This window comes from Vigna umbellata, chromosome 7, assembly GCF_029865625.1.
Source record: "Vigna umbellata cultivar VRB3 chromosome 7, Vumbellata_1.0, whole genome shotgun sequence".
In the NCBI taxonomy this organism is placed as follows: Eukaryota; Viridiplantae; Streptophyta; class Magnoliopsida; order Fabales; family Fabaceae; genus Vigna; species Vigna umbellata.
Window position 1 is genome coordinate 14,675,719 of NC_142171.1, and position 25,646 is coordinate 14,701,364.

At 38.2% G+C, this 25,646-nt stretch overlaps 1 protein-coding gene across 1 annotated transcript in view; it reads left to right on the forward strand.

Annotated features, from left to right (window-relative positions):
• Nucleotides 1-23,691, forward strand: part of LOC148195208 (uncharacterized) — a 29,640-nt gene extending 5,949 nt beyond the window's left edge. Inside the window, exon 3 of the mRNA XM_088095120.1 lies at nucleotides 23,306-23,691. Coding sequence (XP_087951246.1) covers nucleotides 23,306-23,691 — 386 coding nt within the window. The remainder of the gene's footprint in view (nucleotides 1-23,305) is intronic.
• The last annotated feature ends 1,955 nt before the right edge of the window (nucleotides 23,692-25,646 follow it).

A 25,646-nucleotide genomic window follows, 5' to 3' on the forward strand; every position in this document is an offset into this window, starting at 1 on the left:
ATGCTTTTCCTTTTTCATGTTTTCCCAATAACCCCAAACTTGAACATTTAACAATACCGCACAATATCTTCTACTTAACTCAAGGTAAAGATTTTCAATCAAGGGTTTTCAATTTAACTTCAAGGCTAAGGGTTCAAAGGATAGAACACAAAGTGTTCTCTTTTAGTGGGCTAACTTTATGAATTTGGCCGATAAAAAGGGTTCCAACAAACGGCCTCGATCATATGATGCAAAACAAGCAATTGATTCAATCATAGAAAACCTGGGCAAAGTCATTCATGCTTTCAAAGTAATAGCATTTAACAATAACAACTCTGGAGCTCAAAACCTCACATATAAGCTCATCCATATTTGACATACACATCCTGCTTAATCTCACAATCACAATCATAATATCATGCATTTGTTCACAAAGCTTGTGAATAACTTGTATAAGCATTTTAATGTGCACATCATCTCAACATCAATCAATCAATAAGCATCATCAAGCATTACTTATCAAACAATCACAGTTAATAGCAAACCATCATAACAAACCAGGTGTTCAATAGAGTACATCAAACCCTAATCTAAAAACAAAAACAAATAAGTTCAGAAAACTTAAACCACAAAAGCATAAGCATATGATAGCATTCATCAGTAAATGCTATCTCAGCTCCTTGATAACAGTTGAAAAACTGTTATTTTCATGCTTAAAAGTGATACTAAAAGCAACCTTTAGACTTAGAAACTAACTTGAAATCATGCATTTTGGTTATATTTTCAGAAATAAGAGAGCTGGACAGGTTTATGCTTGATTTGAGTGTTTTTGTGCAGGTTTTGAGGTGAATTTGGTGAAAGAAGTGAAGAATAAGAGAGAGGACATTAGAAAAGACAAGAAAGAGTGCAAAAAGGAGAAGTCGAAGGCACCGCTCAGCGGCAAACTACCGCTGAGCGGCACTAAAGAGGTGACGTTGGAACCGCTGAGGGGCAAATGGCCGCTGAGGGGAAGAAAGAAGACGCGTAACCACCGCTGAGCGGTAAATGGCGCTGAGCGGCACTTTTTGGGCTTGGACTTTTATAATCTTTTGTAACTCTAGATTAGTATTTAAGGGCTTGCACGTCCTTTAGTTAGTATCTTTGGCAGAAACGAGGCAAACACTCTCTCTTTCACCCCTTTGAAGGAGGATCTTGGATGCTCAGGCTACCTCTTCCACTTTATTGGGTTTATTCTTTCATACTTTCATTGTTATTCATCTAGGTTCACCATGAATATGGTGAACTAAACCTTGTACGTTTGTTGGGGAATCAATGTAATCTCTTGAAGCTCTCATATATGGATTTGTTGAATACATCTTTGAATTAAGACATATGCTTTCTTTTCATCATTAGTTAGGGTTTTTCCTCTTTGCTCAATGCTTGCATTGTTTAACTCATTCTAATGCATGATTATTGGTTTTGTTGATACGGACACGTACGGGGAAATCTAGATCCGGGGAATTTCTCCCAATATTTTACTGACAATATTATATTGGTTGCCTTAAGCTCCTGCGGTAATGAACTAATCATTAGGAATGCTAGGAATTGTATGAACTATTTGATTAGGGAGAAGCCATCTAGAATGGTACATTAGTGAGTGGCATTAACAATGATGATTTGAATGATGAATTCCTAAAATATATGAGAGTGGATGAGATGAAATTGACCCCCAACAACATATTCATTCATATATTCCATTGAAAGTGTTTATCTTTTGTCTTTGCCATTGATCAAAATTCATGCATACATGTTTATTTTCTGTCTTGCATTTTAAACCCAAATATTTCGTTTGTAAGTCTTAGTTAATCAAGAAACCACATAACTAAACTAGGCCGTGAGTCCTTTGGGAAGAACGATACTTGGTCTTACCAAGTTTTATTACTTGAACGATTCGGTCATACTTGCCGATTGTGAAACAAGTTTGTGACATCATATTTTGGTGCTTACAAATTTGTCCATCAAGTTTTTGGCGCCGTTGCCGGGGATTCGTGGTTTAACTGGTTAATTTGTGTGATTATTGATTACCTTTGACTTTAATTTTGAATTTCTGTTTTTATTTTTTCTGTTTTTATTAGATTTTATTTTTTTTAGATTTGATTTTTATCTTTTTGATTAGATTTTATTTTTATCTTTTTAGATTAGATTTTATTTTATTTTCGAATTTTTATTTTATTTTTCTGTTTTCTGTTTTTCTGTTTTCTGTTTTTTATTTTTAGGTTAGATTTTATTAGATTTTATTTTTATCTTTTTAGATTAGATTTTATTTTTATTCTATCTTTTAGGTTAGGTTAGATTTTATTTTATTTTATCTTTTAGATTAGATTTTTTTTTTTTTTTTTTTTTTTTTTTTTAGATTAGGTTTTATTATATTTTATTTCATTCTATCTTCTAAATCTTTTATCTTTTTATATCTTTTCAATCTTTATTTTCTTCTATATCTTTTTGTGCTAACAAATCTTTTCTAGGGTTTTGTTTTCTTGTGCATGCAGAAGGCAATTCGAACTAGAAGTAAGAAAACAACAGAACCACTACTTGAAGGACTAGACGAGAGTAGAAGGAGGAGAAGAATCAGAACGTCCAGAGAACTTTTCCCTTCTCCTGAAACTCTCCTACAATCATCACCACAAGGTTCTGTTCACAGCACAGGGAGTATGGAGAACAATAATAATGCTAGAAGAACTCTTGCAGATTACACTAATCTTGCTGGACCTCAGCACTTCAATAGCATAGCTCGACCTAGAGTCAATGCAGCCAACATGGAGGTCAAACCAGCATTAATTCAACTGGTAAAGAGTAATCAATTTACTGGGTTATCACATGAAAGCCCATATGAGCACCTTACAACATTTAATGAGATCTGCAACACGGTCAAGATCAATGGGGTGCCAGACGAAGCTATCAAACTTAGCTTGTTTCCTTTCTCATTGGGAGGCAATGCTAAGCTTTGGTTGAACTCTTTTCCAGAAGAAAGTTTCACGGAGTGGGAAGCAGTGGTTACAAAGTTTCTAAGCAAATACTTCCCACAATCTAAAGTGACTAAAGGAAAGCAAGAGATATCTTCATTCAAGCAGGGCATGGAGGAATCACTGGGACATGCATGGGACAGGTATAAAAGCTTGTTACGTAAAACTCCTACGCATGGCTTTGAAGATCAAGAAGTAGTCCTAACTTTCCTTGGAGGGCTTGGTTCACAAACCAAGATGATGTTGGATGCCTCAGCTGGAGGCAATATCAAATGGAAAACTCCAGAGGAAGCAACTGAAATTATTGAAAATATGGCTACAAGTGATAATGAGCTTCACAATGAAAGAGGCGCCCCTATGCAACAGAAAGGGGTTCTTCAATTACAAACCCATGATGCTCTGCTAGCACAAAATAAGATTCTAACTCAACAGCTGGAAACTCTGACCAAAACTCTTGCTTCACTACCTAAAGAGTTAAAATCTGCTGCACAGGTACAAACCCAGTTGTGCGAACTATGTGGAGGTGATCACATAAATGGCCAGTGTGCTTTTCCAGTGGAGGCCGTGGAGGATGTTAACTTCATGGCTAATCAGTTTCCATACCGTCAAGGGAGTTATAATCAGGGTTGGAAACCACATCCAAGCATTGGCCAAGGACAAACTGGGCAGGCTAATCAGTTTAATAAGCAGCAGCAGCAACCAACTTTGTGGCAACAATTATCTATGCTTAATGACAGATCAACAAAGTTGGAAGAAACTCTTCAGCAATTCATCCAAAAAACTGAATCTTCTCAAAAGAGCACTGAAGCTGCTATAAAGAATCTGGAGATTCAGATGGGTCAGATCACCAAGCAATTGGAAGAAAGACCCAACAGAAACTTTGGGGCTAATACTGAGGTTAACCCCAGAGAAGAGTGCAAAGTGGTCAAGAGTGTAAATGAAGAGATCATTGAGTTGGAAGAAGAAGAAGAAGAAACAGAAGAAGGAAGAGAAATAGAGAGTGAAAATAATTTTCCTTTTCCAATAAATCAGGAGAAACAAATGGATTTCACAGAATTATTTAATATGTTGGATAATGAAGCACCTTGGGAGCAGATTCTACAGAAAATCACAGTTTACACAAAATCTGATGAGAACATCTCTACAAAGAAAAGACGTAGAGATGAGGAAGCAAAGAAGTGTATAGCTGTTAAAAAAGAGCCATTCCCTCCTAAAGCATCTGATCCAGGCAGTTTTTCTATCCCTTGTTCTATAGGGAAGAAAAAGGTAAAGAAAGCTCTCCTTGATTTAGGTTCAAGTGTTAACTTGATGCCTTATTCTTTACTGGAGCAAATTGGCAAGGTTAAAATGAAACCTGCAAAGGTTAGAATAGTAATGGCCGATGGATCTTCAAAGGAGTCAAGTGGAATTGTAGAGGACATTATAGTTTGTGTTGGCAAACTTCAGTTCTTGGCAGACTTTGTGGTGATGAAGATGGAGACCGAGAAGATACCTATCATACTTGGAAGACCGTTTATGAAAACGGCCAGGGCTATCATTGATGTGAACGAAGGTATAGTGGTTCTCCAAGACAGAGAGGAGAGAGTGGTGGTGGATGTGTTCAAAGATGAGATACAAGCAAAGGAGGAAGAAGCCAGTTATAAAGCTGCATTTCGAGATGCACCCATAACGAGAGGTAAAAATAAAAATCTTAAGGTTTCTGATAACCATTGTTTGTATTTTCAGGCACCCAAGGTAGAAGAGATTGGAAAAGGAGAAGAAGTTCCTAGAGACTGGAAAAAATTAAGACTCCAACTTGGCACACCTGTAAGACTCAAGAACAAGTTGTGGGTTATTAAAGGCTTTAAAGAGAAGGAGATGATAGAGATAGAGTCTCCATATTCTAGAGAGTTCAAAACAGTCCAAAGGAAGCAGTTGAAAGGTTGGTGGAAGGACTACATCAATTATAAAGAAGATGGAATGTGAGCTTTAACAGGGTCAAGCTAGTGACGTTAAAGAAGCGCTTGCTGGGAGGCAACCCAGTGGATTTACAAACTTTTGATTTGGTTTTGTAATTTATAATTTGTGAATATTATTCTGTAATTATTTTTTTTTTTTGTTGGATTTAGCATCTACTGAAGGATGCTAGGTGGTTAAGTATCTACTGAAGGATACTAAGTTTGTAACACCTACTGATGGGTGTTGGTGAGAAGATTTTGCACCTACTAATGGGTGTTGGTAAGTTGGAAACACCTACTGATGGGTGTTGGTGGAATTTGGGTCAGGCTCGTGACGTTAAACAAGCGCTACCTGGGAGGCAACCCAGTTGATTGATTGTTTTTGTTTGTTTATTTTTAGTTAGGATTTGCATAAGCATCTTTAACAATGAATTGCAGGGAACCTATGAGGCACATGTAGGGAAGGCACGCAGGTAATGAAAAGAAGGAGAAGGGCACATCACGAAAGTGCCGCTGAGCGGCAATTACCGCTGAGCGGTACTCTCGCAGATGGGCTTTAGTTCCCCTTAGCGGAACCCGAGCCCATTAGGGTATTTTTAAACCCTAAGCTGCGTAATTTCTCAGTCTTTCAAGCTCTTCTCTGCACAAACACTCCCACATACCTTCTCTTAGGTTTTCCACATCTTTTTACTCTTCCCTCTTAAGAAAATTTCTCTTCCACTCACTTGCTCATTAGTTTTCCATCTAAGTTTGGGGTTGGGAGAGAGCATCATTGAAGGGGCTGATGTCTTCATTATGGTTTACTAATGCTTAACAATGTATCTTTTGGTTTTGTGAATTATGTTTGATGCAGGGATGGCCTCCTCATCGGGCAAAAAGAATCAAGACTATAAGATCCAAGAAGAAGGAGGATACAGAGGACAGCTCAGATTGAGGAGGAGTTGAGATAGCATTTACTGATGAATGCTATCATAACTAGAGCAGGACTTATGCTTTTATGGTTTAAGTTTTCTGAACTTATTTGTTTTTGTTTTTAGATTAGGGTTTGATGTACTCTATTGAACACCTGGTTTGTTATGATGGTTTGCTATTAACTGTGATTGTGTGATAAGTAATGCTTGATGATGCTTATTGATTGATTGATGTTGAGATGATGTGCATATTAAATGCTTATACAGGTGATTCACAAGCTTTGTGAACAAATGCATAATATCATGATTGTGATTGTGAAATTAAGCAGGATGTGCATGTCAAATGTGAATGAGCTTATATGTGAGGTTTTGAGCTCCAGAGTTGTTATTGTTGAATGCTGTTACTTTGAAAGCATGAATGACTTTGCCCAGGTTTTCTATGATTGAATTATTTGCTTGTTTTGCATCATATGATCAAAGGCCGTGTTGTTGAAACCCTTTTTATTGGCCAAATTCATAAAGTTAGCCTTCTAAAAGAGAACACGTTGTGTTCTATCCTTTGAACCCTTAGCCTTAAATATACACTGAACACCCTTGATTGAAAATCTTTACCTTGAGTTAAGTAGAAGATCTTGTGTGGTATTGTTAAATGTTCAAGTTTGGGGTTATTGGGGACACATGAAAAAAGGAAAAAGCATTGAGCTAAGAGCTAAAAAGTAAGAATATGCAAAGAAAAGAAAAGAAAAAGAAGCAAAGCTCAATGCAAATGCAAAAGCAAAGGCAAAAGAGAGTTGGGAATGAATAAGAAGATTGTGTGTTATGATTCTCTTAACTCAAGGATTTTGTGATCCAGAAAAACCAATTTTCTTGTTAGCCCAGCCACATTATAAGCCATTGAAAAGTCCTTGTGATGATGCATGCTTGTGAATGTATTTGATTGTGGTTAAATGAAAGGCAAAGTTGATTCATGTGACATTGTGATAGTGGAGTGAATGAGTGAAACACTTTACCTCTTATACACTTGTGTGTTGAGTGAAACACTTTACCTAGTGAGGAAATATTCCATAAGCACATGAACATCCATGCTTAATTGATTGATCATTCATGAAAAATAGCATTTGTTGGAATTTAAATGACTTTGTGAACACTAAAGCATGTGCACATCTTGAATTAACTCTTGGTCATAAGTTTGAGTGAAGTTATTACTTATCTTGAAAAGAGGATTTTGAATGAGTGAACCATCATATGAATTGGTTGGAGATGGAGTTACATTTTATTTGCTTGAGGACAAGCAAAGTTCTAAGTTTGGGGTTGTGATAACAGTTGAAAAACTGTTATTTTCATGCTTAAAAGTGATACTAAAAGCAACCTTTAGACTTAGAAACTAACTTGAAATCATGCATTTTGGTTATATTTTCAGAAATAAGAGAGCTGGACAGGTTTATGCTTGATTTGAGTGTTTTTGTGCAGGTTTTGAGGTGAATTTGGTGAAAGAAGTGAAGAATAAGAGAGAGGACATTAGAAAAGACAAGAAAGAGTGCAAAAAGGAGAAGTCGAAGGCACCGCTCAGCGGCAAACTACCGCTGAGCGGCACTAAAGAGGTGACGTTGGAACCGCTGAGGGGCAAATGGCCGCTGAGGGGAAGAAAGAAGACGCGTAACCACCGCTGAGCGGTAAATGGCGCTGAGCGGCACTTTTTGGGCTTGGACTTTTATAATCTTTTGTAACTCTAGATTAGTATTTAAGGGCTTGCACGTCCTTTAGTTAGTATCTTTGGCAGAAACGAGGCAAACACTCTCTCTTTCACCCCTTTGAAGGAGGATCTTGGATGCTCAGGCTACCTCTTCCACTTTATTGGGTTTATTCTTTCATACTTTCATTGTTATTCATCTAGGTTCACCATGAATATGGTGAACTAAACCTTGTATGTTTGTTGGGGAATCAATGTAATCTCTTGAAGCTCTCATATATGGATTTGTTGAATACATCTTTGAATTAAGACATATGCTTTCTTTTCATCATTAGTTAGGGTTTTTCCTCTTTGCTCAATGCTTGCATTGTTTAACTCATTCTAATGCATGATTATTGGTTTTGTTGATACGGACACGTACGGGGAAATCTAGATCCGGGGAATTTCTCCCAATATTTTACTGACAATATTATATTGGTTGCCTTAAGCTCCTGCGGTAATGAACTAATCATTAGGAATGCTAGGAATTGTATGAACTATTTGATTAGGGAGAAGCCATCTAGAATGGTACATTAGTGAGTGGCATTAACAATGATGATTTGAATGATGAATTCCTAAAATATATGAGAGTGGATGAGATGAAATTGACCCCCAACAACATATTCATTCATATATTCCATTGAAAGTGTTTATCTTTTGTCTTTGCCATTGATCAAAATTCATGCATACATGTTTATTTTCTGTCTTGCATTTTAAACCCAAATATTTCGTTTGTAAGTCTTAGTTAATCAAGAAACCACATAACTAAACTAGGCCGTGAGTCCTTTGGGAAGAACGATACTTGGTCTTACCAAGTTTTATTACTTGAACGATTCGGTCATACTTGCCGATTGTGAAACAAGTTTGTGACATCATATTTTGGTGCTTACAAATTTGTCCATCACTCCTCATCAATCTGAGCTGTCTTCTGTATCTTCCTCTTCCTCCTCATCTTCATCATCTTCAAATACATCATCATCATCAGCTTCATCTTCTTCCATCTCTCTAACTGAAGCTTCAGCTGCTTCAGCTCCTCCTCTATGCACTGGTTCCTCTGGCCAAACTTCCACATTATGGAATTCATCCATAGTCCACCTGTGAGCTGGAGGTGTATCATACATCCCCACAATCATCTCAGCAGTGGCCACCTGCCCTCTGTGAATGGACTGCAACTGAGCACCTATAACCCTCATCTGGAATGGTTCTGCTTCATGTGTCTCAGGAGATGTCTGGCTCTGTGCTGGCCCTCTCTCTCTATGAGCACGGCGTGGTGGAACTGGCTGAGCTGCCTCCTCACCTCCACAGTACTGTTTGTAATAGGCCTCATCAATAGCTTTTCTTGGCCTCTCAAATGGTGGAGCAGAAGTGTCCACCCCAGCTATCTTGCAAAGGTGAGTAATCAAGGAGGGATGTCCTAGTGGTGCTTTGTTGTTTGAGGTATTGGCGCACTGATGGACAAATTTATGAACACCAAATTATGATGTCACAAACTTGTTTTCAATCGGCAAGTATGACCGAATCGTTCAAGTAATAAAACTTGGTAAGACCAAGTATCGTTCTTCCCAAAGGACTCACGGCCTAGTTTAGTTATGTGATTTCTTAATTAACTAAGACTTACAAACGAATTAATTGGGGTTTAAAATGCAAGACAGAAAATAAACATGTATGCATGAATTGTGATCAATGGCAAAAAGCAAAAGATAAACACTTTCAATGAAATTTATGTATGGATATGTTGTTGGGGTTCAATTTCATCTTATCCACTCTCATATATTTTAGGAATTCAACGATCAAATCACCATTGTTAATGCCACTCTCTAATGTACCTTTCCAGAAGGCTTCTCCCTAATCACGAGTTCATACAATTCCTAGCATTCCTAATGATTAGTTCATAAGTACAGGAGCTTAACGACAACCAATATAAAATTGGGAGAAATTCCCCGGATCTAGACTTCCCCGTACGTTCCCGTATCGACAAAACCAATAATCATGCATCGAATGAGTTAAACCATGCAAGCATTAAACAAAGAGGAAAAACCCTAACTAATGATGAAAGAAAGCATAAGTCTTAATTAAAAGATGTAAAAACAGATTCCATATATGAGAGTTTCACAAGACTACATTAATTCCCCAACAAACATAAAGAGATTAGTTCACCATATTCATGGTGAACCTAGATGAATTACAATGAAAGAATGAAAGAATAAACCCTAAAAAGGTGAAGCGGAAGCCTCAGCATCCAAGATCCTCCTTCAAAGGGGTGGTAGAGAGAGTGTTTGCCTCGTTCCAGCCAGAGATACCTAACCCTAGGAAACCCTAAAGCTTATGTATCATTCGTAAATTACAAAAAGTCAAGTCCAAGCCCATTAAAGTGCCGCTCAGCGGTAAACTACCGCTCAGCGGTGATTGCGTGACTTGTTTCCTCCCCTCAGCGGCCATTTTGCCCCTCAACGGATCTCCCGTGACTTCCAGAGTACCGCTCAGCGGTAAAATACCGCTCAGCGGTGAGTGCGTGACTTGTTTTCTCCCCTCAGCGGCCATTTTGCTCCTCAGCGGACCTCCCGCAAACTCCTGAGTGCCGCTCAGCGGTAAACTGCCGCTGAGCGGTGACTTCGGCTTCTCCTTTTGCACTTTTTGTTGTCTTTTCTGATTTCATCTTTCTCCTTCTTCACTTCTTTCACCAAATTCACCTTAAAACCTGCACAAAAACACTGAAATCAAGCATAAACCTGTCCAGCTCTCTTATTTCCAAAAATATAAAGAAAAGCATGATTTCAAGCTAGTTTCTAAGTGTAAAGGTTGCTTTTAGTGTCAATTTTAATCATGAAAATAACAGTTTTTCAACTGTTATCACAACCCCAAACTTAAAACTTTGCTTGTCCTCAAGCAAATAAGATGTAACTCTATCTTTAAACCAATTCATATGATGATTCACTTTATTCAAAAATCTTCTTTTCAAGATAAGCAAAAACTTCACTCAAACTTATGACCAAGAGTTCAATCAAGATGTGCACATGCTTTAGTGTTCACAAAGTCATTTAAATTCCAACAAATGCTATTTTCATGAATGATCAATCAATTAAACATGGATGTTCATGTGTTCATGTGATATTTCCTCACTAAGTCAAGTGTTTCACTCACACTCAAGTGTATAAGAGATGATCACTCATTCACTCTACTATTACAATGTTACATGAATTAGCTTTGCCTTTCATTTTACCACAATCAAAAACATTCACAAGTATGCATCATCACAAGGACTTTTCTATGGCTTATAATGTGGCTGGGCTAACAAGAAAATTGGTTTTTCTGGATCACAAAATCCTTGAGTTAAGAGAATCATAACAACACAATCATCTTATTCATTCCCAACTTTCTTTTGCCTTTGCATTGAGCTTTACTTCTTTTTCTTTTCTTTTCTTTTTCTTTGCATATTCTTATTTTTTTAGCTCTTAGCTCAATGCTTTTCATAATTTCCCAACAACCCCAAACTTGAACATTTAACAATACCACACAAGATTTTCTACTTAACTCAAGGTAAAGATTTTTCAATCAAAGGGTTTTCAATGTATATTCGAGGCTAAGGGTTCAAAGGATAGAACACACAGTGTTCTCTTTTATTGGGCTAATTTTATGAATTTGGCCAATAAAAAGGTTTTCAACAAATGGCCTTGATCACATGATGCAAAACAAGCAATTGATTCAATCATAGAAAACCTGGACAAAACCATTCATGCTTTCAAAGTAATAGCATTCAACAATAACAACTCTGGAGCTCAAAACCTCACATATAAGCTCATTCACATTTGACATACACATCCTGCTTAATTTCACAATCACAATCATAATATCATGCATTTGTTCACAAAGCTTGTGAATCACCTGTATAAGCATTTTAATGTGCACATCATCTCAACATCAGTTAATCATAAGCATCATTCAGAATTACTTATCACAACATCACAGTTAATAGCAAACCATCACAAGAAACCAGGTTTCAAATAGAGTACATCAAACCCTAATCTAAAAACAAAAACAAATAAGTTCAAAAAACTTAAACCACAAAGCATAAGCACATGATAGCATTCATCAGTAAATGCTATCTCAGCTCCTCATCAATCTAAGATGTCCTCTGTATCTTTCTCTTCCTCCTCATCTTCATCATCTTCAAATGCATCATCCTCATCAGCTTCATCTTCTTCCATATCTCTAGCTGAAGCTTCAGCTGCTCCAGCTCCTCCTCCATGCACTGGTTCCTCTGGCCAAGCTACCACATTATGGAATTCATCCATAGTCCACCTGTGGGCTGGAGGTGTATCATACATCCCCACAATCATCTCAGCAGTGGCCACCTGCCCTCTATGAATGGACTGCAACTGAGCCCCTATAAGAGACATATACATGTCCCTCATCTGGAATGGCTCTGCTTCATGTGTCTCAACAGATGTCTGGCTCTGTGCTGGCCCTCTCTCTCTACGAGCACGGCGCGGTGGAACTGGCTGAGCTGCATCATCACCTCCACAGTACTGTCTATAGTAGGCCTCATCAATAGCTTTTCTTGGCCTCTCAAAAGGTGGAGCAGAAGTGTCCACCCCAGCTATCTTGCAAAGGTGCGTGATCAAAGAAGGATGTCCTAGTGGTGCTTTGTTGTTTGAAGTATTGGCGCACACACTAATCTCATCAGCTATCACCTGCCCAATATTAACATTCAAGTTTCTGATAGCACAATAGATAAAGAATGCCCTGCTGAGAGTAATATCTGACACATGTGAACATGGCTGAATGTTGGCATGAGAAAACGCCATCCAATACTTTGCAAGAGGAGTCAAATCTGTCCTCCTAATGTTAACCACTGAGCCAGATTGATTCCTTTGGAAGTGTCCTCCAGGTATACACAATACTCTCTCCACATCCTCATAATCAACACCTTCCTCCATGCAAAGAGCAAACTGGCACTGCTCACCAGCCCACATAGTATCCAGGAAGTTATTAATTGAATCAAGATCATACCTGATAGCATGGCCTCTGACATAACCCAAATAATTCTCAACTGGATAATCACCAATCTTCTTTGCATTGGTGTAAAATTCCTTAACCACAGCTATGTTAGCAGGTGCAGGATAAGTGGCTAGCTTTCCCCAGTCATTCCCTAAAACTTGCTCTCCAAATTGAGGAGCAAGGTTAGGTATCATTCCAACCTTTCTCTCCATCAGAAGTCTCCTGTCCAGAACCACTTTAAAGTGCTTCTCATGTTTCCTAGAGAGGAACCTGCTAGAATGGGGTTGCTCTAGTTCCTTTTCCTTTCTCTTGTTTGCCATGGTTTTCAATCTTTTTCCGGATGAGGATGTCATTCCTACATTCAAAACACAAACAAAACCACAGAACATGATGTTAATCATTAGTAAAACAGAGAACACAACTCCTTTCAAAGCTAAACCACCGCTGAGGGCCAGAATTTCCCCTCAGCGCCACCAGTACCACATTCCAAATCACACAAAACCAGAAAAATCAAATCTAGCAGAGTGCCGCTCAGCGGCAGTTTACCCCTCAGCGGTAACTCTGCAGATTTTTGAAAAACCTGTTTTAAAGCTTTCCTAACTCCACCCAAATGCAATTTTCAGTTTTCCAGTTCATAATCATGCAGTTTAATCGGTTCAAATATCCAATATATCATCAAATCATGCCAAGAAATCAAAACCCCTAAATCTTCATGCTTTGACAATCATATTCAAAATCAAAAACCCTAGAATGAACAAAATGCATTTTACTTACTTGGGTGGAGATACTAGATGCAATGAGAATGCTTCCAAGCTAGAATGCTCTCTCCCAACCCCAAACTTTGATGGCACACTAGTGAAAAAGTGAGTGGAAGAGAAATTTTCTTAAGAGGGAAGAGTGAAAAGATGTGGAAAACCTTGGAGAAGGTATGTGGGAGTGTTTGTGCAAAGAAAAGTCTGAAAGTGTGAGAGAATGCGCAGCTTAGGGTTTAAAAATACCCTAATGGGCTCGGGTCCCGCTAAGGGGAACTAAAACCCTATTCTGCGAGAGTACCGCTCAGCGGTAAAGTACCGCTCAGCGGCACTTTCGTGAAGTGCTCTTCTCCTTCTTTTCTTAACCTACGTGCCTCCTAAACATGCCCCTCACTGGCTCCCTGCAATTCAATGTTCAAAATGCTTATGCAAACCCTAACTAAAACAAATCAACAAAAATATTAAATCAACTGGGTTGCCTCCCAGGTAGCGCTTGTTTAACGTCACGAGCCTGACCCAAAATCCACCAACACCCTTCAGTAGGTGCAAAATTTTCTTACCAACACCCATCAGTAGGTGTTACAGCCATTGTATCCTTCAGTAGATACTTAACCACCTAGCATCCTTCAGTAGATGCTATATCCAACAAAATAAATACAAAAATAATGTTCACAAATTAAAAATTACAAAACCAACTCAAAAGTTATTAAATCAACTGGGTTGCCTCCCAGCAAGCGCTCTTTTAATGTCATTAGCTTGACCCAATAAAGTTCAAGTTCCATCTTCTTTGTAATTGATGTTGTTATTCCACCAACTCCTCAGCTGTTTCCTTTGAACTGTTTTGGTTCTTCTAGAACATGGAGACTCTATCTCTATCATCTCCTTCTCTTTAAAGCCCTTCACAACCCACAACTTGTTCTTGATTCTAACAGGTGTGCCAAGTTGGAGTCTTCTTTTCTTCCAATCTCTAGGAATTTCTTCTCCTCTTCCAATCTCTTCTTCCTTGGGTACCTGAAACAATAAACAATGATTACCTGAAACCTCAAGATTTTCATCTTTACGGCTAGTCATAGGTGCATCTCGAAATGCAGCTTTATAACTTGCTTCTTCCTCCTTTGCTTGCATCTCATCTTTGAAAACATCTACCACCACTCTCTCCTCTCTGTCCTGGAGCACCACTATACCTTCATTTACATCTATGATAGCCCTGGCCGTTTTCATAAACGGTCTTCCAAGTATGATAGGTATCTTCTCAGTCTCCATCTTCATCACCACAAAGTCTGCCAAGAACTGAAGTTTGCCAACACAAACTATAATGTCCTCTACAATCCCACATGGCTCCTTTGAAGATCCATCGGCCATTACTATTTTAATCTTTGCATGTTTCATTTTAACATTGCCGAGTTGCTCCAGTAAAGAATAAGGTATCAAGTTAACACTTGAACCTAAATCAAGGAGAGCTTTCTTTACCTTTTTCTTCCTTATAGTACAAGGGATAGAAAAACTACCTGGATCTGACGCTTTAGGAGGGAATGACTCTTTCTTAACCGTTATACACTCTTTTGCCTCATCATCTCTACGTCTCTTCTTTGTAGAAATTTCTTCATCAGATTTTGTGTAAACTGCAATTTTCTGTAAAATCTGTTCCCAAGGTGCTTTATTATCCACCATTCTGAATAATTCTGTGAAATCCATTTGTTTCTCTTGATTTATTGGAAAAGGAAAATTGTTTTTGCTCTCTATTTCTCTTCTTTCTTCTGTTTCTCCTTCTTCTAACTCAATTATCTCTTCATTCACACTCTTTACCACTTTGCACTCTTCTCTAGGGTTAACCTCAGTATTAGCCCCAAAGTTTCTATTTGGCCTTTCTTCCAATTGCTTGGTAATCTGACCCATTTGAATCTCCAAATTCTTTATAGCAGCTTCAGTGCTCTTTTGAGAAGATTCGGTTTTCTGTATGAATTGTTGAAGAGTTTCTTCCAACCTTGTTGATTTTTCATTAAGCACAGATAACTGTTGCCAAAAGGTTGGTTGCTGCTGCTTATTATATTGATTTGCTTGCCCAGTTTGTCCTTGACCAATGCTTGGATGTGGTTTCCACCCTTGATTGTAATTCCCTTGACGGTATGGAAATTGATTAGCCATGAAATTAACATCCTCCAAGGCCTCCACTAGAAAAGCACATTGACCATTGATATGATCACCTCCACATAATTCACACAACTGAGTTTGCACCTGTGCAGCAGTTTTCAACTCTTTAGGTAATTATGCAAGAGTTTTAGTCAGAGTCTCCAGCTGTTGAGTTAGAATTTTATTTTGAGCTAGCAAGGCATCATGTGTCTGTAATTGGAGAACCCCTTTTTGTTGCATAGGAACTCCTCTTTCGCTGTTGAGCTCATTATCACTAGTAGCCATGTTGTCAATAATTTCTATAGCTTCCTCTGGAGTTTTCCATTTAATATTGCCTCCTGCTGAGGCATCAAGCATCATCTTAGTTTGTGAACCAAGCCCTCCAAGGAAAGTTAAGACTACTTCCAGTTCTTCAAAGCCATGCGTGGGTGTTTTTATTAGCAGACTTTTGTATCTATCCCATGCATGCCCCAGTGATTCTTCCATGCCCTGCTTAAATGAAGATATCTCTTGCTTGCCTTTTGTCACCTTTGATTGTGGAAAGTACTTGTTCAAAAACTTTGTTACCACTGCTTCCCACTCTGTGAAACTTCCTTCTGGAAAAGAGTTCAACCAAAGCTTAGCATTGTCTCCCAATGAGAAAGGAAACAAACTAAGTTTGATTGCTTCGTCTGGCAGCCCATTGATTTTCACTGTGTTGCAAATTTCATTAAATGTAGTAAGGTGCTCATATGGGCTTTCATGAGATAACCCATTGAATTGATTACTCTTCACCAGTTGGATCAATGCTGGTTTGACCTCCATATTGGCTGCATTGACTCTAGGTCTAGTTATGCTGTTAAAATGTTGAGGTCCAGCTACATTGGTGTAATCAGCAAGAGTTCTTCTGATATGATTATTCTCCATATTTTCTGTGCTATTGTCAGAACCTTGTGGTGATGGTTGCAACAGAGTTTCCGGAGGAGGGAAAAGTTCTCTAGATGTTCTGATTCTTGCTCCTAGTTCGAATTGCCTCCTGCATACACAAGAACACAAAACCCTAGAAGATTTGGTTAGCACAAAAAGATATAAAAGAAAATATAAGATTCAGAAAATAAAGACAGAAAACAGAAAGAAAAAAAAAATAAAATAAAAATTCGAAATTTAAAAATAAAATAAAAAAAAATAAATAAATAAGTCAAAGATAATTAATAATCACACAAATTAACCAGTTAAACCACGAGTCCCCGGGAACGGCGCCAAAAACTTGATGGACAAATTTATGAACACCAAATTATGATGTCACAAACTTGTTTTCAATCGGCAAGTATGACCGAATCGTTCAAGTAATAAAACTTGGTAAGACCAAGTATCGTTCTTCCCAAAGGACTCACGGCCTAGTTTAGTTATGTGATTTCTTAATTAACTAAGACTTACAAACGAATTAATTGGGGTTTAAAATGCAAGACAAAAAATAAACATGTATGCATGAATTGTGATCAATGGCAAAAAGCAAAAGATAAACACTTTCAATGAAATTTATGTATGGATATGTTGTTGGGGTTCAATTTCATCTTATCCACTCTCATATATTTTAGGAATTCAACGATCAAATCACCATTGTTAATGCCACTCTCTAATGTACCTTTCCAGAAGGCTTCTCCCTAATCACGAGTTCATACAATTCCTAGCATTCCTAATGATTAGTTCATAAGTACAGGAGCTTAACGACAACCAATATAAAATTGGGAGAAATTCCCCGGATCTAGACTTCCCCGTACGTTCCCGTATCGACAAAACCAATAATCATGCATCGAATGAGTTAAACCATGCAAGCATTAAACAAAGAGGAAAAACCCTAACTAATGATGAAAGAAAGCATAAGTCTTAATTAAAAGATGTAAAAACAGATTCCATATATGAGAGTTTCACAAGACTACATTGATTCCCCAACAAACATAAAGAGATTAGTTCACCATATTCATGGTGAACCTAGATGAATTACAATGAAAGAATGAAAGAATAAACCCTAAAAAGGTGAAGCGGAAGCCTCAGCATCCAAGATCCTCCTTCAAAGGGGTGGTAGAGAGAGTGTTTGCCTCGTTCCAGCCAGAGATACCTAACCCTAGGAAACCCTAAAGCTTATGTATCATTCGTAAATTACAAAAAGTCAAGTCCAAGCCCATTAAAGTGCCGCTCAGCGGTAAACTACCGCTCAGCGGTGATTGCGTGACTTGTTTCCTCCCCTCAGCGGCCATTTTGCCCCTCAGCGGATCTCCCGTGACTTCCAGAGTACCGCTCAGCGGTAAAATACCGCTCAGCGGTGAGTGCGTGACTTGTTTTCTCCCCTCAGCGGCCATTTTGCCCCTCAGCGGACCTCCCGCAAACTCCTGAGTGCCGCTCAGCGGTAAACTGCCGCTGAGCGGTGACTTCGGCTTCTCCTTTTGCACTTTTTGTTGTCTTTTCTGATTTCATCTTTCTCCTTCTTCACTTCTTTCACCAAATTCACCTTAAAACCTGCACAAAAACACTGAAATCAAGCATAAACCTGTCCAGCTCTCTTATTTCCAAAAATATAAAGAAAAGCATGATTTCAAGCTAGTTTCTAAGTGTAAAGGTTGCTTTTAGTGTCAATTTTAATCATGAAAATAACAGTTTTTCAACTGTTATCACGCACACACTAATCTCATCAGCTATCACCTGCCCAATATTAACACTTAAGTTTCTGATAGCACAGTAGATGAATAGTGCCCTGCTGAGAGTAATATCTGACACATGTGAACATGGCTGAATGTTGGCATGAGAAAATGCCATCCAATACTTTGCAAGAGGAGTCAAATCCGTCCTCCTAATGTTAACCGCTGAGCCAGATCGATTCCTTTGGAAGTGTCCTCCAGGTATGCATAGTACTCTCTCCACATCCTCATAATCAACACCATCCTCCACGCAAAGAGCAAACTGGCACTGCTCACCAGCCCACACAATGTCCAGGAAGTTATTGATAGAATCAGGATCTTACCTGATAACATGGCCTCTGACATAACCCAAATAATTTTCAACTGGATAATCACCAATCTTCTTTGCATTGGTGTAGAATTCCTTTACCGCAGCTATGTTGGCAGGTGCAGGATAGGTGGCTAGCTTTCCCCAGTCATTCCCTAACACTTGCTCTCCAAATTGAGGAGCAAAGTTAGGTATCATTCCAACTTTTCTTTCCATCAGAAGTCTCCTGTCCTGAACCACCCTAAAGTGCTTCTCATGTTTCCTAGAGAGGAACCTGCTAGAGTGGGGTTGCTCTGGTTCCTTTTCCTTTCTCTTGGTTGCCATGGATTTCAATCTCTTTCCTGAAGAGGATGCCATTCCTGCATTCAAACACAAATACAAAACCACAGAACATGATGTTAATCATTGGTAAAACATAGAACACAACTCCTTGAGAAGCTAAACCACCGCTGAAGGCCAGAATTTCCCCTCAGCGCCACCAGTGCCATAATCCAATACGCAAAAATTCAAGAAAACCAAGTCTGGTAGAGTGCCGCTCAGCGGCAGTTTACCCCTGAGCGGTAACTCTACAGAGTTTTGAAAAATCTCTCTTAAAGCTGTCCTAACTCCACCCAAATGCAATTTTCAGTTTTCCAGTTCATAATCATGCAGTTTAATCGGTTCAAACATCAAATATATCATCAAATCATGCATAGAAAGCAAAACCCCTAAATAATCATTCTTTGACAATCACATTCAAAATCAAAAACCCTAGAATGAACAAAATGCATTTTACTTACTTGGGTGGAGATACTAGATGCAATGAGAATGTTTCCAATCTAAGATACTCTCTTCCAACCCCAAACTTGAATGGAACAGTAGTGAGCAAGTGAGTGGAAGAGAAATTTTCAAGAGGAAAGAATGAAAAGATGTGGAAAACCTTGGAAAAGGTATGTGGGAGTGTTTGTGCAGAGAAGAGCCTGGAAAGAAAACCTAAAATGCAGCTTGGGGTATAAAAATACCCTAATGGGCTCGGGTTCCCCTCAGGGGAACTAAAGCCCATTCTGCGAGAGTACCGCTCAGCGGTAAGTTGCCGCTCAGCGGCTCTTTCGTGAAGTGCTCTTCTCCTTCTTTTCTTAACCTACGTGCCTCCTAGACATACCCCTCACTGGTTCCCTGCAATTTAATGTTCAAAATACTTATGCAAACCCTATTATGCAACTAAAATGAAACAAATAAAAACAATCAATCAACTGGGTTGCCTCCCAGGTAACTCTTGTTTAACGTCACGAGCCTGACCCAAAATCCACCAACACCCTTCAGTAGATGTTACAAACTTACCAGCACCCATCAGTAGGTGCAAAATTTTCTCACCAACACCCATCAGTAGGTGCTACAATCTAGCATCCTTCAGTAGATGCTACATCCAACTAGCATCCCTCAGTAGATGCTATGTTCCGCAAAATATTTACACAATAATGTTCAACAGATTTAAAAATTAGGTTTAATTGCTTCCTTTGTCCCCAGTTTGGTTGAATTGTGTCAAATTCATCCTCATTTTTAAAAAAGTTTCATTGTCGTCCTCACGTGGTGTAAAAGTTTCATTGTCGTCCTCACGTGGTGTAAAAGTGTCAATTGAATCCAAACATAGAAAAAATTTGTGTCAAAGTAGTCATTTTTCCTATATATCTGTGTCTTCCTTTCATACAATCAAGTACAGATATTCATTTTACCTTATCCAATTTAAGGCTTTTCATAGCTCCAGAGAAGTGACATATGAAAGGAAGACACAGAGATATAGGAAAAATGACTACTTTGACACAAATTTTTTCTATGTTTGGATTCAATTGACACTTTTACACCACGTGAGGACGACAATGAAACTTTTTTAAAAATGAGGATGAATTTGACACAATTCAACCAAACTGGGGACAAAGGAAGCAATTAAACCTAAAAATTACAAACCAAAGTAAAATTTAAAATTTCTAAAATCAATTGGGTTGCCTCCCAGCAAGCGCTCTTTTAACGTCATTAGCTTGACCCAATAAAGCTCATGTTCCATCTTCTTTTTCTTCTTTCTACTGAACTTCTTCAGAAATTTGATCAAACCAGGAACCTGTTGCAGTGTCTCAATCATAGGAACTTTAATCTCCAATTTCTTGAAGATTTCCATGAAGCACTTAAATTTCTTTTCCTTCCTATGATACTTCTTTGGATGAGGAAGAGGTTTTTCATATGATTCTTTCTTTTTTTCTCTCATCCTCTTTTTCTTTTCTCTCACTTTCTTTTTTTCTTTTCTTTTTCTACTCACTTTCTCAATCTTCACACAAATTTTCTCTTCTTTTTTCTCTTCTCTCTCTTTTCTCTCTTCTCTCTCTTCTTTTTCCAACTCAACTTTTTCAACATTTACTAGCACTTCACACTCTTCCCTTGGGTTAACCTCAGTATTAGCCCCAAAATTTTTGTCAGGCCTTTCTTCCAATTGCTTGGTCATCTGACCCATCTGAATCTCCAAATTCTTGATAGCAGCTTCAGTGCTCTTTTGGGTAGACTCAGTTTTCTGTATGAAATTATTAAGAGTGTCTTCCATCCTCATGGACCTTTCATTAAGCATAGAAATCTGCTGCCATAAGGTGGGTTGCTGCTGCTGCTTATTAAATTGACCAACTTGCCCAGTTTGCCCTTGACCAATGCTTAGGTGTGGTTTCCACCCTTGATTGTAGTTCCCTTGACGGTATTGATTGGTCATATAATTCACATCCTCCACGACTTCTGCTGGAAAGGCACATTGACCATTGATATGGTCGCCTCCACATAATTCACACAACTGAGATTGTACCTGTGCAGCAGTCTTTAACTCTTTTGGCAGTTGTGCAAGTATCTTTGTGAGATTCTCCAATTGTTGAGTTAGTATCTTGTTCTGAGCTAGCAAGGCATCATTGGATTGCAACTGTAGAACTCCTTTTTGTTGAATAAGAGCTCCTATTTCACTGTTCAGCTCATTATCACTAGTAGCCATATTATCAATGATTTCCGTAGCTTCCTCTGGAGTTTTCCATTTGATGTTTCCTCCTGCTGAGGCGTCAAGCATCATCTTAGTTTGTGGACCAAGACCTCCAAGGAAGGTTAGGACTACTTGCACATCATCAAAGAAATGCGTGGGTGTCTTTCTTAATAGGCTTTTGTATCTGTCTCATGCATGACCTAGTGATTCCTCCATTCCTTGCCTGAAAGATGAGATATCTTGCTTTCCTTTGTTGACCTTGAAGAATTGAGTGCCCATATAGTCAAATTCTTGACCGAATTGCATCCTGCAAGCATTAGGCACAAAACTCTAGAAAATATTTGTTAGCACAAAAAGATATAGAAAAAATCAAAGGATATAATTGAAAAGATAAGAAGATAGGAAACAAAAAATAAAATAAAATAAAATAAAATAAAAACAGAAAAATAAAATAAAATAAAAACAAAAAAATAAAATAAAATAAAATAAAAACAGAAAAATAAAATAAAATAAAATAAAATAAAATAAAATAAAAACAAAAAAAACAAGTCAAAGATAATCAATAATCAAACAAATGAACTAGTTAATCCACGAGTCCCCGGCAACGGCTCCAAAAACTTGATGCACAAATTTATGATCACCAAAATATGATGTCACAAACTTGTTTAACAATCGGCAAGTATGACCGAATCGTTTCAAGTAATAAACTCGGTAAGATCAAGTATCGTTCTCCCAAAGGACTCACGGCCTAGTTTAGTTATGTGATTTGTTGATTAGCTAAGACTTAAGAACAAAATAAGTGGAGTTTAATATGAAAAAGACGAAAATAAACATGTATGCATGAGGTTGATCAATGGCTAAAACAAAAGACAGACACTTTCAATGAAATATAATGATGAATATGTTGTTGGGGGTCAATTTCATCTTATCCACTCTCATATATTTTAGGATTTCAACATTCAAGTCATCATTGTTAATGCCAGTCTCTAAATTACCTTTCAAGAAGGCTTGTCCTTAATTACGAGTTCATACGATTCCTAGCATTCCTAATAATTAGTTTATTTAGCGCAGGAGCTTAAGGCAACCAATATACTATTGGGAGAAATTCCCCGGATCTAGACTTCCCCGTACGTTCCCGTATCGACAAAATCAATAATCATGCATTGAATGAGTTAAACAAAGCAAGCCTTGAGCAAAGAGGAAAAACCCTAACTAATGATGAAAGAAAGCATAAGTCTTAGATTAAGATGCAAGCACAAATTCCATATATGAGAGCTTCAAAAGATTACATTGATTCCCCAACAAACATACAAGGTTTAGTTCACCATATTCATGGTGAACCTAGATGAACAATAATGAAAGAATGAAAGATAAAACCCTAGAAAGGTGAAGAGGTAGCCTGAGCATCCAAGATCCTCCTTCAAAGGGGTGGAAGAGAGAATGTTTGCTTCGTTTCTGCCAAAGATACAAACCCTAGGACGTCCTAAAGCTTATATACTATTCGTAAATTACAGAAAATTAGGCCGAAGCCCAAAAATAGTGCCGCTCAGCGGTAAACTACCGCTCAGCGGTAAGTGCGTGAGTCGTTTCTTCCCCTCAGTGGTCATTTTACACCTCAGCGGTCCTCCCGTGAACACCTGAGTGTCGCTCAGCGGTAAACTGCCGCTGAGAGGCAGTTGCGGCCTTTCCGTTTGCACTTTTTGATGTCTTTTCTGATTCTATCTCTCTCCTTCTTCACTTCTTTCACTAAATTCACCTTAAAACCTGCACAAAAACACTGAAATCAAGCATAAACCTGTCCAGCTCTCTTATTTCTGAAAATATGAAGAAAAGCATGATTTCAAGCTAATTTCAAAGTATAAAGGTTGCTTTTAGTATCAATTTTAAGCATGAAAATAACAGTTTTCCAACTGTTATCACTCCAACTGCAAGAACTAGAGGAGATTAGGCTCACAGCCTATGAAAACTCCAAGTTTTACAAAGAGAAAACCAAGAAATTCCATGATCAAAAGCTTGTGACCAAAAAGGATTTCAACATAGGTCAAAAGGTGTTATTGTACAAGTCAAGGGTAGGGCCTATGAATGGTAAACTACGCTCCAAATGGGAAGGTCCATTCATTGTAACACAAGTGTTTCCCTATGGAGCAGTGGAGATCAAGGAAGAATCTTCTGATAGAATCTTCAAGGTTAATGGCCATCGTCTGCAGATATTTAATGAAAATCAAGACATGCTGAACAAGACGATGGATGGAGTGAATTTGACCACTCCAACATTCCTTCCACCATGAAGGAGGTAAGTCCCCTCATACTTTTTCTTTGCATTTTATATATAAGGTATACATTGAGGACAATGCATAGTTTAAGTGTGGGGGTGTGGGGAAACAATTGATTTTGTTCCCTATTTTGTTTGTTTTGAATAAATATTTGCATTGGATTTGAGAGTTTGAATCAGTAACTGGAATGATCATGAATTCAAGAGTAAAAAAATGAGTCATGTTGATATGAGTGGATTGCTTCTATGATTTGCTGATTGAGTTGACTTGAGAATTTCCTGATTAAATCTTTTGTGAAAGAAATTTGAACCATGTGAGTTTTGAACTTAATGTTAAGGATGGACCACCATGTGCCATACCTATTTTTCTTGTGTGAATTGTCCATGTTTTGTTGATACTCTAATATTTAGCTTGATTCTGTGTTGTGCAACTAAGGAGAATATGCATGATTTGATATGATTGAGGCATTTCTTGTTTTATCTACTTGGCAAAATAAACTTGTCCCAACATTAATCCATTGGAACCCCCTTTGAGCCTTAAGCCTATTTTTCTTGTTTCCAGCATTGTCAAATGAGAAAAGAAGAATCATATGTTCCTTACCTTAGGAAAGAAGAAGGAGTAATGGATTCTGTTAGAAGTAAAGTGATGAATAAGTGTGTGGGTGAGTATCTCACCCACAAAACAATTAAAAGGGTAAAAAGGAAGATGAAAAATTGAAGTTTAAAAAAAAACAAAGAAAAAAAAGAAGAAAGAAAAGTAAATCTTCCTTAAAAGAGCAAGAAATAGATTTGTTTTTGAAATCAAATATCATTACTCTTTCTATGTCAATTTCAAAAGCTCAGAATCCCAAGAAAATTTCCTACCTTTGCCTTGGCCTCAATACAACCTTTAAAAAGTCCGCATGATCAATAATTGCATGCTTTCTGAAGTGTGTGAATGTTAGAATCTTGCTAAATATCAATGGTGTCTACTTACATGGGTATTTTGAGTGTAAACACAAGCCAAAAACACTTGAGAGAGTTGAGGAGAAATATATACATGTTGACTTGAGTGTTGTCTTTCATATTTGATTTTCTTGGAAATTCAAAAAGGTTAACTCATGTGTGAAGAATAAAGTGATTCCATTTGCATGTCCATGACAAAGTAATGCCTAAATGATTGATCTATGTCTGGTGATGCTCATTCTTTTGATCCAAGTGCAAATATGAAATAAAATGACTCAGAACAAAGTCTTGGAATTAATCAATTTTTCCCAGGAGTGCAAAAGGATAAGTGTGGGGGTGTGATGAGTGCATATTTATGCCCACATTTATGTTTGAAAATTAAAATTTTGATGGGATAATTTTGTTTAAATGGTTTATTTTAAGTGAATTTGTGATGATTGAAATTATTGGGTTTGGGAAATAAAGAGAGGTAAAAAGTAAGTTTTAGCGCATAAATTATTCTTGGATGTTCTAATGTTTATTTGTGCAGCTGAGAATATAAGTTTTATTGGTCCAGATGGCAATTCAAGGCCCAAAATCAGGTTTTATTTGGAAAATAATGTACAGATGGGCCAAACAGGCAGACTTTACCCTTGCACCCCCTAAAATCCTTACATACACTCATATTTCTGAAACAGACCAACAACCAAGCCCAAACACTAAGCCATTTCTACTACACCTCCCTAAGTTTCCTATACACACCCCTCCTAAGCTAGACTCCACCAGATCATGCCACGTGTCCAAATCCTCCCCACACCAGATCTAGCCAACCATGTTTCGCCACGTCAGCCCTAACCATGAGCATCATCTTCCACCTTCTCTATAGAAACCCTAGCCGCCAGTGCCGTCAGCCGCCGCGCCGCTCCGCTCTGCTGCTGCAAGCCCCAACGCCACTCTGTCACCGGACAGCCACCACGACCACCTCATCGCCAACGCCGTCGCACAGCAGCCACCGTCAACCACCAAGGCCGCCGCCATCAAACCCGC